The 14,551-nt window shown below is 38.8% G+C and overlaps 2 protein-coding genes across 5 annotated transcripts; both read left to right on the top strand.

Moving 5' to 3' along the window:
* Positions 1–54: 54 nt before the first annotated feature.
* Positions 55–7,364, top strand: LOC135938557 (sialate O-acetylesterase-like). Of its 3 annotated transcripts, none has more exons than XM_065482249.1 (11): positions 55–167; positions 3,766–3,888; positions 3,937–4,115; positions 4,176–4,317; positions 4,380–4,545; positions 4,599–4,684; positions 5,038–5,168; positions 5,222–5,388; positions 5,453–5,546; positions 5,762–5,845; positions 5,907–7,364. In XM_065482249.1, the coding sequence occupies exons 2-11, from the start codon at positions 3,780–3,782 to the stop codon at positions 6,201–6,203; spliced, it is 1,455 nt and encodes a 484-aa protein (XP_065338321.1). In that variant the 5' UTR covers positions 55–167; positions 3,766–3,779; the 3' UTR covers positions 6,204–7,364. The 3 variants fall into 3 exon arrangements, with proteins under 3 accessions (XP_065338321.1, XP_065338320.1, XP_065338319.1); XM_065482248.1 differs by having other exon boundaries at positions 56–167; positions 3,736–3,888; XM_065482247.1 differs by lacking the exon at positions 55–167 and having other exon boundaries at positions 3,531–3,888.
* Positions 7,365–7,472: 108 nt separating this feature from the next.
* LOC135938560 (uncharacterized) lies at positions 7,473–10,784 on the top strand. Of its 2 annotated transcripts, none has more exons than XM_065482255.1 (6): positions 7,473–7,767; positions 9,217–9,472; positions 9,528–9,800; positions 9,940–10,115; positions 10,178–10,347; positions 10,407–10,784. In XM_065482255.1, the coding sequence occupies exons 1-6, from the start codon at positions 7,576–7,578 to the stop codon at positions 10,558–10,560; spliced, it is 1,221 nt and encodes a 406-aa protein (XP_065338327.1). In that variant the 5' UTR covers positions 7,473–7,575; the 3' UTR covers positions 10,561–10,784. The 2 variants fall into 2 exon arrangements, with proteins under 2 accessions (XP_065338327.1, XP_065338329.1); XM_065482257.1 differs by having other exon boundaries at positions 7,474–7,767; positions 9,958–10,115.
* Positions 10,785–14,551: the final 3,767 nt, after the last annotated feature.

The raw sequence follows: 14,551 nt of genomic DNA, 5'->3' as shown, positions 1-14,551 counted from the left end.
CGCCGGTCCTTTCTGCCGCTAGGACGTGCTCCTGGCACCTGGTGGTCCTTCCGGTCCATGGGGGCGCAGGGTCCCTCAGGGACGACAGGAGGAGGGCCCCCAAAAGGGCCCTTTCACCTGAGATGGGCTACCTATCTTTTCAACCTGCCTTGGACGAGCGGTCACAGGTGAGTTGGCATCGTCGGCAGATCCCCCTTCCCCCGCTCACCTGAGCGAATGAGTGAGTGACTCAGTGGGCTCCGCGACCTGCAAACCCAGCACCTTCTTATCTCGGTGTTGGCTTATTTTTTTATTCGTTCCCACGCTCGTGATTTTTGCGCTCAGCCTTTCTAGTAAGAGATTTAAAAATAAATGATGATTGTGGAATTAAAGTTTGTTTTATTTCAATGACACTCTACATATATAGAATAATTGGCTTTACCCCGAAATGAGCCTGCGCAAGCGCAGTTGCATTGAATGGGTTAATGGGAAATATTGCGCAAGCGTTTAGAGTATAAATAGTTGCTGCGCATCTATTCAAGTTTGAATTTGTTTAAGCAATAAATACAAGCCATGCTGAGCGATGAATTTCTAACTGCAGGCTTCACCACGTGTTTAACTTCACTTTAATTACATTTTAAAGTTATTTACCTGGAAGTATAGGCACAAGTAAAATTATGTTTAATCTAGAATGATTTTAAGTCTCGTCTTTTGAAACAACTATTTTATTAAAAACCTAGAACAAGTTTTAGGATATTTTTTGTAAGTCATGAAGGTACTAATATAATAGAACAAAATAATTTTAAATCCTAAATCAGCAACATAAAATTGTCAGCTCATAATAAACTTAAATTTTGAAACTAAAATTTTAAAAAGTGAGAGTTGAATTTTCAGAACTCACGCAATGCGATGATGAAAAGGCGAGTGAAATAAATTATCTTGTTAGAATAATTTACAAATCAAGCCATTAAAAATAGGAGAATTGTTGCAGTGGGGATACAAAAACGAATTTGCCAGAAGCAATATTACGTAAATCGAGCACAAAAAGCATTAGTGCAAATCTTGATTAGTTTCTGATAAAGTATTACTCATCAATTCGAGGGTGCTGATAATTTTCTACCCACGAAACCGAATCATCGGTTCATTTTTTATCAGCGTAGAGCAAGCAAACATGATGGCTCCGAAAATCGATCGCGGGCATTAAACTCTTGGTGCAAATTGAACAATTGCCTCGGCAATACATATAACATGGGGAAACTGAAGCGCCTTTCATAAGAATGCGACGGACCGTGTCAAGCAAAATTCAATGCAAAATCAATTGCACAAGCCAAACAAATGCAGCCTATTGTATCGTGTATAGGAATGTTCTCTCGCATTCAATTTCACGAATTAATTGTTCAGAGCCCCCACTAAATATTTTACAATTTTATTTCTAAGAAGACAATTCCAATGATTAAAATCAAAATTAAAATTTTAAAGATAAAAGAAACAAATTCTAATGCACGATTTTTGTTAAATTGACCGCATTTATGTAAAATATATTTTTCAATCAGGAAAGTCATTTAAAAACGAAACGAGAACGAGTTGCTTGATCAATAGAAAGTGTGCGCAAAGTGCAAACGTGATTGTTAAAGTAAAACGACGTTAAAACTTATTTAATCGCTGAAAATAGGCTTATTTTACCGCTCCCTACTTGTCACACACACACACACACACACACACACACACACACATATCGCTGCGACCACGAAGAGAAACTAAGAAGACACAATGGGAACGTCGCGGCTTACTCTTGATTTAATCTGATTTTGTCTCTGATTTCATGTAACCAACACTTCTGTTGACTTATTTTTGCGTTTCGTGTTAAATTGCATGTGACACGGCATGTTGCCACTTTGCTCTGACACTGACGATTCTACATATTTATTAATTCGTGTCAAGGGAGCTGTAACGGCAGACAGGGTACAGACCGCAAATTCGCACCTTTGAACGCATCTTTGGTAGACACAGCATACAGTGAAAGACAATAAAAAAACAGTTCAGGCCTTTAATGAGAGAATGCCAACTAATATTATCCGCGAGAACAAAGGATGCGCTCATCAACACTTCAAAACTAATGACCCATTGTTTTTTATCGCGTGTAAAATGCAGGTTTTAATTTGTGATACAGCTCCTGATAGCGGGAGACACGAACAAATTAACATTTGGAGAAATTCTCCAGATTTTCCAAGATGCTGTGAAAGCGATTATCACTTTGAAACTGGTGATCAGCATCAAATATAAACGACTTTTTTCTTTTTAAAATTTTCCTCTTTTTTCTTTGCACAATTATTCTTTCAATTTTTCGAAAACATATTTTTCTACTTTAAGCATATCAAAATAATGCTTTTGCCGCAATGGATGGCCGGGCTGACGGCTGTGAAAATACCATTTTTCTCCTTGTTTTAATGCACTATGAACGATCTGAAGGAGTCGCTAAAATAAAGATTTCGCCAGTAGTAAAAATAAAAAATAATCATTAGAACCCAACAAAGCATTTATGAAGAACCCCGTTTAAAAAAATCAGTGTTCTTGTAGCTAAGTAAAGCCTTGAGAGTGGTATCTTTCTAGAACTAAACTGCCTTGCAATGCTTGAAAATATTATTAGTTGAGAAACCATGAGCTTGCGAATATGCAACCTGCAGATCACGAAAGTAAAGCATCTTGCATAATTGAAAATCAGTGAGCATGGGTATGTATTTAAATCGATTGCATTTTTCGTCATAATTTTAGCTTAATCCAAGTTATCGTAAATTTCAGTTAGTATATTAGTTTGTGTAATATAATCAGACTCTTATTCACGACAGACATTAGCATTGAGCAAACACAGTTTAGGCATTTAAATATGGTACAATGGACTTGCCTTATTTTCTAGTAATCTCGATCTGCTAGTGTGAAATCCATTTCGTTGGAAAATCATATTCTTCGTCAAGATAGATAGCAAGGACTAATTAGTGTTCTTGTATTCTAGATGGTCAAACCCACAAAATAACATACAAGTAACAACAGTAGCAACTGAACTGTAATTTAGGAACTATAATAATATTGGAAATATAATTTTGTGAATGAAATGGAAACCCTTGACGAACAATTAAATATATTGAGATGTTTTTAAATTTCTGTTAATAACAATAAACAGTTTAATATAACAACAGGTAAACTCAAAAATTCATATTAATCAAATATTATCATGTTTAATGTGAGATACTTAATTACATTAAACTACATTTACGCATTTTCACCGTGTGCGCTTAATCGCATACTCGACAAACCAATGAAAATAGTAAATTTGAAATAGAGATAACAAGGAGGAGAATGGAATATCAACATGCTTATGTAACTTTTCTCATTGTTTTGTCGCATGTTCGATTCATCAATTAAAGAGACTATATATAATAACAAAATTATAATGAGCTATAATATAGTATCCTCAAAACCCACACAGTCTCAAGCCTCTCATGTTGCTGACTATGATCTCGTTCTATACATCTTATCCATCATTCAATATCACGGCAGCTAATCAGATGACGCACTTGAAATTCCAAAACCACTTGAAATATAATCTGAACACGATTTATTTTTTGGAACCGCACGCATAATCATGAAAAAATTATTACTTTGCGGGTATGTCCAATTTGTGTTCTTCATTTTAGAAGGTATAAAACATTCCAATATTATATTTAGTTGTTATGAGATGGTTTTGAGTGATTTTAAAAGTCTCGAGTGCTCCATTTCGCTTGGCTCGAGGCTACGGCGCCCAGATGGTCCTGCAGATGGCTCCGAAAAGGGCACACCTCTGGGGATACGGTGTGCCGGACGCGCTAGTCACGCTCACCTTTGACCAAATCAGCGAAAACACCACCGTCCAGGGTAAATCATTGAAAAAAAAATACTTAACAATTAATTAATTTGAAGAAGAGAGTGAAATTTGGGAGCTGTGGTTGCCAGCGCAGGAGGCCGGGGGGCCCCACATTCTGCACTTCGAGCATCAAGAGCTTTCTGGAGGACCGCTCACCAAAGTTAACGTGGCTGGAGTGCTTTTTGGTGACGTCTGGCTCTGCCTGGGCGAAGGGAACATGGAGTTCTTCATGGGAAGTGTGAGAACAGGAATTTCGAAGAAAACTTTTGACTAAATGATGGGGAATTGAATTTGCCAGCTCGATAATTTTGAAGAAGAGGTCAACATTGCTAGCACATACTATGGAATGCGTTTGTTCCACGTTGGTCGTGGAGAAGCTACCGAGGAGGTGCCTGAAATTGGTCCCAACATTGAGCAGCAATGGACAGTACTCTATGAAGGTTGGTTCGAATGCGGACTACTTGCGTTTCTATTGAGAATATTTTATCCTGGCCAAGGTTAGGTGTGCTTGAGTGGTATTCTGCTGAGTGTCTTTTCTTTGGACAAATGCTATCGAATTATTTTCCCGCGAGGCCCATCGGCTTAATCGAGTTCGCGTGGACGGGTACCAGCCTGCAGTCGTGGATGCCGAAACAAGTCATTGAAGAATGTCAAACTCGGGAAGCAGAGTACGAGATACTCATTGTTATCTGAATATGAATTTTTCTTGGATATTTTTTAGGAACACTCACCCTTCTTCTGGAATTCACAACGCTATTATGCATCCTCTGAGTAAATTTACTGTGCGAGGAGTCCTTTGGGACCACGGTAAAGAACTCATTTGGATTTCAAACTATTGGCCATCGAGATTTTTTAAACCTAGCGATTAAATTACTCGTAGATTTTTTTAAATGACAATTTTACTCAACCAGATAATTTAGAATGACAAAACTAGAAATTTATAAAAATATAGTATTTATTACCATATTTGACATCCTTGTAAATAAGGTCAGATTTTAACAATTATAAATTTACCTGCTTTGTTAAAATGGTGGAGAAAAGCAGATTGAATATAGAGCTCGTTATAGCTGAGGGTATTTTATTGCTAATTGAAAAAATCTCTAGTGATACGTGCCCCTAATATGAATAGCATAATTAAAATTCTGAAAATGAAAGCTCAGGTGACAGCATTAGCGGCAGTGACGCAATGAATCGAAGCGAATTCCATTGTGCCACGCGCGGTCTCTTTGATCACTGGCGCGCCAACTTCGCAGATTCCACTGCCGGAGATCTTCCAATCGGTCTCGTGCAGGTGTTTATGCAACCCGCTCCACATTCAAGCTACAAAGGTTGCTCTCGTTTTAGTTGGGACCTGACTCGAGCGTCGCTGTAGCTGAAGGAATGGCGCCCGTGCGAATTTTTCAGATGGAACTCGCCGATCCCCTCTACCCTAAAACGGCAATGTACAAGATTTTTACGGCGGCTACGTTTGACTTGGTTGATAACATTTCCTCAACCAAAGACATGTTTACGTAAGAAGGCCTTTATGTAATTTTTCATTTCAATCTTTTTTTTTATGAATTGATCTAATTTCAGGAAAATGTTTCAAGCAAAGAGGGTTGTAGCGCACAGACTCTTCACCTCGGCCAAAGAAGTTGTTTTCTCTGACGAAAATTCCACCAATCTCAGGGTAAAAACTGTTTCAATCAATCAGGTCCAATAAAAACGACGTTTAATTCGTATGATAGATAGTTGGAAAAAAATTCAAATAATATATTTTCAATTCTTTAGGGACTCTTAAAAAAACATTTTAAGATTAAATCATTTTTTAAAATTAACGATTTGAGGGAATTCCAATCAGTGGTTAAATAAACGATGAAATTTATTTGAAAAATTGTTTTACAGATGGAAATCTCGAAAGCAGACAAGGCACAAATAATCCTGGAGTTTTCCGGTGATATTAAACTTAACGGATCCCACGGTTTTGCGGTATTTTGAAGTGGTAGAAACATTTAAGATCTTATTTAAGCTGTGCATGTGCTATCTTCAGTATGCAACAAGTTTGGATGACGGAAACTGGACTGAGGCTGTAGTTGTTGGGGGTGAAGGGAGGAGAGTGCTCTTGGAGCCACCACCCATTGAAGCGAAAGTTGTTGGTTATGCCATTCATACTACTCCCTGCTTGCACCTGCAATGCGCTGTCTACGATTCTAATGGTCTTCCACTTTATCCCTGGGTGCTTCCCTTGCCATCGTCTTCCCCTCGCACTACAATGGCGCTCGATTCTCATCAATTCATCCTCTTAATAACCACAGTTTACGTAATTATTTCAAATTCAGCAAATTAAAATTACAAATCTATTTTTGTTCTAAAAATTTTATTTTAAAAAGACATTTATTTTCAGAAATTATATTTATCACTCATATACATTTGTGTTTGTTGAACATGATAATATTGAAAAATAAAAATCTATCAATCAGTAATATATGTATTTTAAAAAGACATTGTTTAGAATTAAGGTCGTAACTGTATAATGTTTTATTTTGGCTTGAAGATGCACAAAACTTAAATGAAGTTTAAGTGATAAAAATACACATGTGCAAAATATAACTTAGCGCACAGTTGAATTTTTTAACCATTTGTGCATTGTTTAGGGACTGTTGCATGTACAAATGAGTATAAGTCGGTACATTTGTGAATACCATTTTCATAGAAGCGTGACGAAATCTAGATTTGGAAATTAGTCAGATAAAAAATTGAACCAAAATTTTTGAAAGTTTAATGACCTCCCCTCTCATTACATTCTCTTTGCAAAATAACTTGCGCTGATTAAGATTACCTCTGCACGAGGAAATTAATTACTCAAGCGGATTGCGCAAGATGTGAAGTTGTGAGGGAGGCGAAGCGACAAAGTCGCGTGCGTGTCGCGTCCCGTTAACTATGTCTGCTCATTGTGCGTTGCGCGACAATAAGGGAAAGTGTCAAGAAATGTGCAGCGTGCTCATCGGTCACGCAAACAATAAGACAAACGCGAGTGCCTCTTCCCAAAACATCGCTCGTCAATCCACAGAACAATCGCAGTGAGCGGGCCGGCCAACTTCCGTGAATTTTTGTCAAAATAAAGCATAGCGGAATACTTACTGCGTTGAAAGTGCAAATATGCTAAAAATGCTCCTCGATTTAATCTTAAAATGTGACAAATAAATTTGATAAACAAACTGAAATCGAAAGGAAAATACAATTTAAGAATTCAATTTTTTCCACAAGCGATGAGAATCTTGAGGGTGAAATTGTTGCAAGGTATTGTTGTTTTTGATCAAACCTACTAATTTGTTCATATTACGATTTATCTCAACTTTTACAATATACGGCAATGAATGGAATGTGTAAAAACATTTTAGAATGCATGCTTCCAAGAAACCGAAAAAGATTTTGTCCATACTTTATTGAGACTCAAATATTTAACTTTGTGTTTATATTTATTTATTTCACTGATATCAACATTAAAAAAAGTGGAAAAGGCGCATGCTAAAAGAAAAAAGCTTAATCCTCATTTCCGATTCGAGGGCATTGCACAGGCTATGTGGCGTTAAGCAATTGAGGTGGTAGGATGCGGAGGAGATGCTCATCTCGCGTGCGTCTCCAGAGCGAAGAGAGGAAGGAAGAGGCATCAAATAAAGAGGCTCGCGTGGTGGCAACAGTAGTCATTTCACCGCGACATGTGGACGCGGTCGTTTGTTGTGCTGTGCGTGGTTGCCGGCGCCACCTCCGTGGTGGTGCAGAAGAAGGACAAGGAGCCCCAGTCAACAGGGAACGAGCCCAGGGTGGCTCAGCTGCAGTTCCCTGAGGAACATGTCCGTCTGCAGCATGTTCACCTGCCGCAGCCGCTCCACCAGCACCTCCACCACCAGGTGAGAGCAGTTGATTCAAAACTGCATTTCCGCTCTATAGATTTAACTTTGAAAAATAAAAAAATTAGGAATGGAGGTTCAAATTGCAGAAAAACTTCTTCTTTAATGGTATTACTCTCCTCTTTTCAATTTACCGATTTTTATTCTTTAATTTGATTTGGGCAAACCCCTGATTGTGAGCTAGAATACCACATTCATTGATTAGACCAAACTGCCTAATTTTTTATTTCAAACTTCCCCCAGTAAAAGTTATTAACCAATATGAAGAATAGCAAGCAGAATGTTTGAGAACTAGATTGCGATGACGATTTAATGAGAATTTGCTCTAAAATTTTATGAGTGGAAAGCTAGGTCATTCTATGAATAAGTGATATTATTTTAGAGAAAACGAAATCTTGCACTCTGCTAATAGAAGTAAGGATGATCAGCCAGCGCGTTTGAATATGAAGAGGAGGGGATTTGTGATATTCATTCAAATGCACTCATTCGTTACTGTGAGTCGCTGTGTGTCTCTCTACTCCAGCAGCAAAGCACTTTTCATGCTTTCGCGCTCTGTACGATACAAATAAAAGCGGTCGGCACATTAATTTACCTCATGACGCTGCGGCAAATGAAAATCCACTAACTCACCGCGCAACTTTCTCATTAACGCTATGGACTTTGTGTATATTTCCAACTTTTCAATAAGAGCACAAGATCGCGGCAGCCCACTTTTGGTCACAAAGTACATTTTCATCAATCATCTAATTATTCTTAGCTGATAATAATTGATTGTTCAAGGAGAGTTAGAACGGAACTGGAGTACAGCCAATTAAACATATTCAGGGCAAATCCTTGTTTCAACAAATAGCCTTTGCGTGCGAAAACATTAACGGCAACGATGCCCAAGGCGCCTACTACGCCTCAATCAAATTAAAACTTAATTGTACAAAGCAGAAAGAAACATGCACCAATATCGATTTAGATACTTAACGATCAGTTCACATTTACACAACCAACTTATTTGTTCCCTTGAGTGGGCTGGGTCCCTGTGCGGCCTGGTGCGCCCATGTTATCCGTTCGCGGTGTTATTGGGACCCGGGTTTCAGCATTCGTGATAGTGCAGTGCGCGCCCTTCCCGGTCCGAGAGGACAGGGATAAAAAGAGCAAAAAAAGCTTACCTCCTACCTAGTTACGATATTTCCTACGATAATTAGATTCAAGAAATAATGTTCTCCTGATAATATTTGTAGAGCATTTAGTTTTTCTGCCATTTATTAACATTGTGTGTTATACATAAATTATTTTAGATTTAATTTATCATGAAAGAGAATTATAAAATAAAACTTCCAAATCCATTTTGTAATTTAAAAAAAATGGGTGATGCATAAATAACTGATAGTTTATGAAAATCAACTTTCTAAATAATGAATAATTCTCATGATCTGATTCTAATTCATTTTCTTACAGATGCACGCAAACCATGTGATCCCTGGTAGCAGCGCCGGATCTCATGGGGCCCACGAGGCGACGATGGGTCACCACCACCCCCACCCGCAAGGACACGGGGTTGCTTACCAGTATGTGCCGATTCAGTACGTGCCCGTGGCGCACGCGCAAGCCCCAGCAGCCCCTGAAAATGTTGAGCACTACTCACAGCCTGAAAACCAAGCCCATCATGGCCATGCTCCCGCCGTGAAGTACGAGACGCAGTTCTTGCCGTCGCGTGAGTTCTAAAATTAAATTTAAAACGTCGAATGAAGTAATTCTTGAAAGAGCAGATGGACTGCCTCATCACGAAGCAGGCGCTGCGGGACTGATTGCTGGAGGAAGCCCTCACCACGTGCATTTCCCTGAGGTACATGAGCCACAAATTCATCCTCATCCTCATCCGCACCCCCATCCTCACCCCCATCATCATCCCCATGGTCTTGTGCCAACCAGGGATCAAAACCTGAAGCGGGTGCTGGTGCCGCTGGCGGGAATCGCTCTGCTCGGCGCGGCTGCCGCCCTTGCCACCAACCCTATCCTGCTCCAGCTTGGCGTTGTCTCAGGTCAGTTCAATGAAAGCTTGTTTAAATTCTTTGATGGAAAGTTAAAACATCGGTTTCACTTCTCCCAGATCGCACTTCTGGAAAATTTTGTATTTACTAAGACTAGCATGTTGGTCCAAATTATTTGGTGTTTGTGCAGACGTTTGGCGGGTTGCAGGGCGTCGTCGCAGGGAGGCACCAGCTTTCGACTTAAAAGACGTGGCTGCTCTTGAAGATCTGGGACCACGTGCTGACGAAATCTCGCCTTTCAGGAAGGAGAGCAACGGCTCGTCGAGAATGCAAGAGATTGCTATTCTGCAGGAATTCCTCAAAGAGGTAATCAAACATGGCAATAACGTAATAATCTCCTTCTAACCGTCAATTTTTAAATTGAGTAGCAACATAAACTGCCCCAAAGATCAAATGGCGGAGAAGCCTTGCTAGCGTCTATTTTCACCTGCTCAGGTCTGGCTGACCCTAAAAACCTAGGCTGCTTGCAACGCATTGCATGTGAAGCCTACGATCCTGCAACCGAGCTGCCTGACCTGGAGATGAAGGTGCTCAGGATGTGAGTAATAAATTTAGCTCTCGTGATATCGAATTTACTTTGGTTCGTGCATGTTTTAGAGTCGTGCGGCAGTTAGTAACTCACCCGGCCATCCCCAAAGTGTTGAGCAAGAAGGTTGCATTGGCTGCCTCCACAGGGCGCAAAGGCCAGTGCGAACTAACCTACAGGTGCCCGCAGAGGGCATGGGACCAATGCGTTAGTCCAGTGTACTGATTTATCATTGTGTTAAACAACTTAAACGAGTCATCACTTTTTTGGCCAGCTCTGGCTTTCACTCTATGTCACTTGTTTTGCTTTTTCATCACTAGAGACTCCAAACACATGTAAAAATATGACCCCAAAACCATGACAAGTTTGAGTTTATTATAGTAAGGAATATTGTAACTTCTGAATTGATTGTAAATATAGGTGGAAATAAAGTGTTTTAATTTTAAAACGACACGAGCTTAAGTTTATTTAAAGAGTTTTTGCATCCATGTAACAATTAAGGTTTCTCTGCTATATTTAAAACAACGCCAAAAAAGTTGACACCTATTGGTGTTCAGGAATTTATTCCCATACAATTGAAAATAATCTAAATAAAAGAGTACCTCATTGTCGTAGCAGCGATTGCCAGTAACTTATCACAATATGTATAACACAAATTTGAGTGTTGCATAAACCACTCTACAATTGATTCAAAAATCAAAATTCAACCTTTTGTCGGAGGTTAGTGGCAATCGCCACTACCAATCGAACTGACAAAGTGAAATGTCATGTAAAATATCGAATTCAACGCAATATGAAAAATGCATGGCAAAATTAGCTCTATTCCTCGCCTCTTTCCCGCCTGAATTAAAACTTGAAATGAAAGAATAATAGCTTGGGATGAGAAACCCTAGATGGCGCCTTTTAACCTTTCTTACTAAAGTTAATACGCCTTTTCATCGTCAGTCGATGGTACTTCATTGGACATGTTCCAACTTTGTAAATATTTCAAACAGAAAAATAAGAAAATTAGGAGAATCGTAAAGGAAGTATTTAACGCAGACTAATTAAAATGACAAGAATTAATCCAATTTGAGTGCTCTAGCAGAGTCACAAAAACAGCAATAATATATATTGCACTTTATTAAACCTCTTAAATTTATTTCTATGAAATGATTGCGCGCAAAAATTATTAAATAAAATACAAAAATATTGAAAAGGCACTATTATGTTCAACATTATAAATTAATTATAATTAATTATACTCGGATATGACACGTATTATTTATTTTGTAAAAGGACTTTAATATTGTACTGGAAAAATCAAAATTTAAAAAAATGTGTTAATGATCGAAAATACACGTATCGTGAGGCTATTTACTTCTATGGGGCATTTGGTTAACATTGTATATTGTAATTTTATCGTACTGAATATTTGGCCAACGATCTCAATTTAAAAAGTAAATCACAAAATCTAAAATATGCACAAAGAAAAGCCTGCAAATTAAAAGTAACATGTGTAGTTTTATCAACGCTTATTGCGAGAGGAAGGGATGCATGATATACCTTGACACGTGAAAACTGGAGTGGTTGATTTTGCCGAGAGACAGCTTGGCGACAAAGAGCTGGTTATTGTCAGCAAAAAAGATTCATTCCGCAGCATCATCCCCTATTTGGCGACGCGTCTCTCTTTCGCATTAATTGAAATTCTTGCTTGCTGAAGGACAGTGGCAGAAAAAAGATTGGTGCGCTCCGAGCCGGTTTAATGGCGAAGCCTTTGTTTGCCACAAACTTATTCAACACACAAACTGCGATTATGACGAACTGGATGAGTATCAATGAGATCTGTTCGCTTACATTTTTTAGTTCAAAAACAAAAGATTTTCAGGGCTATTGGTCTTGCATCAATTTGAAGTTCCTTCTACAGTAGAGCCGAGTGGTTAAAACTGATTATCAATATAGCTTTTAAAATAATCAATGACTTATACAACAGCTGTAGAGATAGTAATTCTGAGAAGTTGAATTGTTAAAAATCTTCTTGTTGTAGGAAAATCTCCAATTCACATTTCAGGAGCGAGCAACTAATTTATTTCAGATGAGATATTATCCAGGACTTTTTTAATTGTGGACAAAGAATGGTGCACATTTTAGTATACTAAATTATTGTAATGTGTTAATCGTAATCATCATTTCTATGAGTTTTTCAAACAGATGATGGAAACTCGGCAAAGTCAGTTCAGGGGATTTCCAGAGAATGAGAACATTTTAAGTCGATTACCACCCATTGAAATGGTTTGGAGATGTTGCAGTGCGGAGGCGGACGGGCAAAGAAGAGTGACTCGTCGTTTCGTTTTGTTAATATCCATTCCGACTCGTTTTTATTAGATAGAGGAGCACACGGGAGAGCTTTTTACTTTTATTGCTTCCTGCTCCCGACCTAGACCAAAATCGCGGCTGGCTGATTGTGAGAGAGCATCTCTCTCGTTTGCTCTGCTCCGCTCTCCAAATTGCCGCAGACACTCACTTAGGATACCATAAAAAGTTAATCCAGCGCGTTTTCTAGGAAACGCGGCTCGATTCTGCAGCTGCTACAAAAAGAGCAAGTGTTTTTCAGCAGTGATGTCAATTTGATTTATGTGTGTTCTGATGCAAACATCAAAACATCATCATCAATGTGCCTCATGGTTGCAGAAGAAAAAACGGAAAATATCACGATTATGTTCTATAAAACGATATTGTTGCTTTTGTCTCATCCTTACTCGATTGCATTCCGAACGGATGTCTGTTGGTGGCTTGATATAATTCTTCAGATTAACAATGGAGCTCAATTGTCTGCTCGTTATTAACATTGAAAACAATTAATTAGAAGTTAAAAGCGTGGGTAATGAACAGAACAATAATCCTTGTTTAGAGCATATAGCTCTCATTAACAGATTTAATTGTCTTTGTGGCAAAAATAAATACTGGAAAAGTCTGTCGATTTAAGTAGAATAAAATATAACAGGTTTTATTCATTGACTGAAGAATTTTATTTTCCTTAAAATTAATTTAAAAGCAAATTCTAAAAAGGATATTTTTAAATGGAACTACTAGACATAATTTACTTGCTTCTGATTTTACGTGTGGCAACAGTGTCTCATGATCTTGTTTCATAATTGAGAAACAATATTTCTTTTTGTTCGATTCCATGGTTGTTGGTCTCTCGACCTTTTTGTTGCAAATAGTAGTGCGGCCATGCCGATTTGCCAAGTTTTTATCAATATTCAAAGCATTGAGCATTGGCAAGACGCTCCATCGGTTTCCGCGCATTTTGAGCAACCGAGTCACGGCCTCTGCTAGTTTTTACCCTTTTTCTCTCCGCTCACCTGCGCGCAGCTCGTTTGCCAAAAAATGCTCGTAGATCTCGATAATATGCGGGCACCAGCAGTCTCCGGAAAATGATTTCTTGGGGCACGTGCCACATGCATCACCAAAGAAGACGTGACGAGCAGCTCATCTGCGCGAATTCGCTCTCGGCTATGCGGGTCATCATCTGAAAATCCTCTCGATTTTCAATCCGCGAAACGACCAGCAGCATTGGTCGCATCTGCCGACCAGCTGTCCACTCGAGACACATATTTTAACTGCTCCCAGCAGTCAGAAAACTCAAAGGTCGGAGAGAAAAATTCCCTACCGATGTCGAGGTGGAAACAATTCCGCGCACGGGTCAAAGTTGAGAGAGAAATATCGACGCAAGCCAGCAAATCGATCGCGAAAGTAAGGCACTTGGCAATAAAATGCGCATATAAAAATTCCGCTCTTTGTTGTCGGACGCAAATCGCTCTTAAAACGCGAAAACAAATCAGACCGCCCTCGCGGTAAAAGCTGCGGGGTCAAATTCCTTGACCGCCCAGCCACGAGCTTTCTTTGCACTTGCCGCTATATGCTGCATGAGGATTTAGCATTTGGTTCTTAAGGTTGAAGGGGATGCTGAAAAGAGTTCCTCATAGACAATATGAGCTTCACTATAACGCAAATTTATACATACCGTAACGATATGGAAAATTTAGTAATCAATAACTTTAGTTTAGGTATATAGGAGTAATAGTTATTGTGAAAAATAAAATATATCAAAGGGCGAGCCACACTAATAGATTTGGATTGGCATGGTTTGAAAATACCAAATGACTGCTATGATCAATGAAATTTTACTGTCTTCTAGAATCCAATTTAGTGATGATCGTTTTCAGGAGAAACA

The sequence above is a fragment of the Cloeon dipterum genome, chromosome 3 (assembly GCF_949628265.1).
Source record: "Cloeon dipterum chromosome 3, ieCloDipt1.1, whole genome shotgun sequence".
Lineage (NCBI taxonomy): Eukaryota > Metazoa > Arthropoda > Insecta > Ephemeroptera > Baetidae > Cloeon > Cloeon dipterum.
The sequence above is the reverse complement of the archived record's forward strand: the minus strand, read 5'-3'. Positions and strand labels throughout refer to the sequence as shown.

Bases quoted from the DNA above. Each gene is read 5' to 3' on its own strand.
- LOC135938557 (XM_065482249.1), top strand. From the start codon at position 3,780: ATGGTCCTGCAGATGGCTCCGAAAAGGGCACACCTCTGGGGATACGGT. The intron at 3,889-3,936 runs GTAAATCATTGA...AATTTGAAGAAG, and splicing joins CGAAAACACCACCGTCCAGG to AGAGTGAAATTTGGGAGCTG. The intron at 4,685-5,037 runs GTAAAGAACTCA...ATGAAAGCTCAG, and splicing joins AGGAGTCCTTTGGGACCACG to GTGACAGCATTAGCGGCAGT.
- LOC135938560 (XM_065482255.1), top strand. From the start codon at position 7,576: ATGTGGACGCGGTCGTTTGTTGTGCTGTGCGTGGTTGCCGGCGCCACC. The intron at 7,768-9,216 runs GTGAGAGCAGTT...ATTTTCTTACAG, and splicing joins ACCAGCACCTCCACCACCAG to ATGCACGCAAACCATGTGAT. The intron at 9,473-9,527 runs GTGAGTTCTAAA...TTGAAAGAGCAG, and splicing joins GACGCAGTTCTTGCCGTCGC to ATGGACTGCCTCATCACGAA.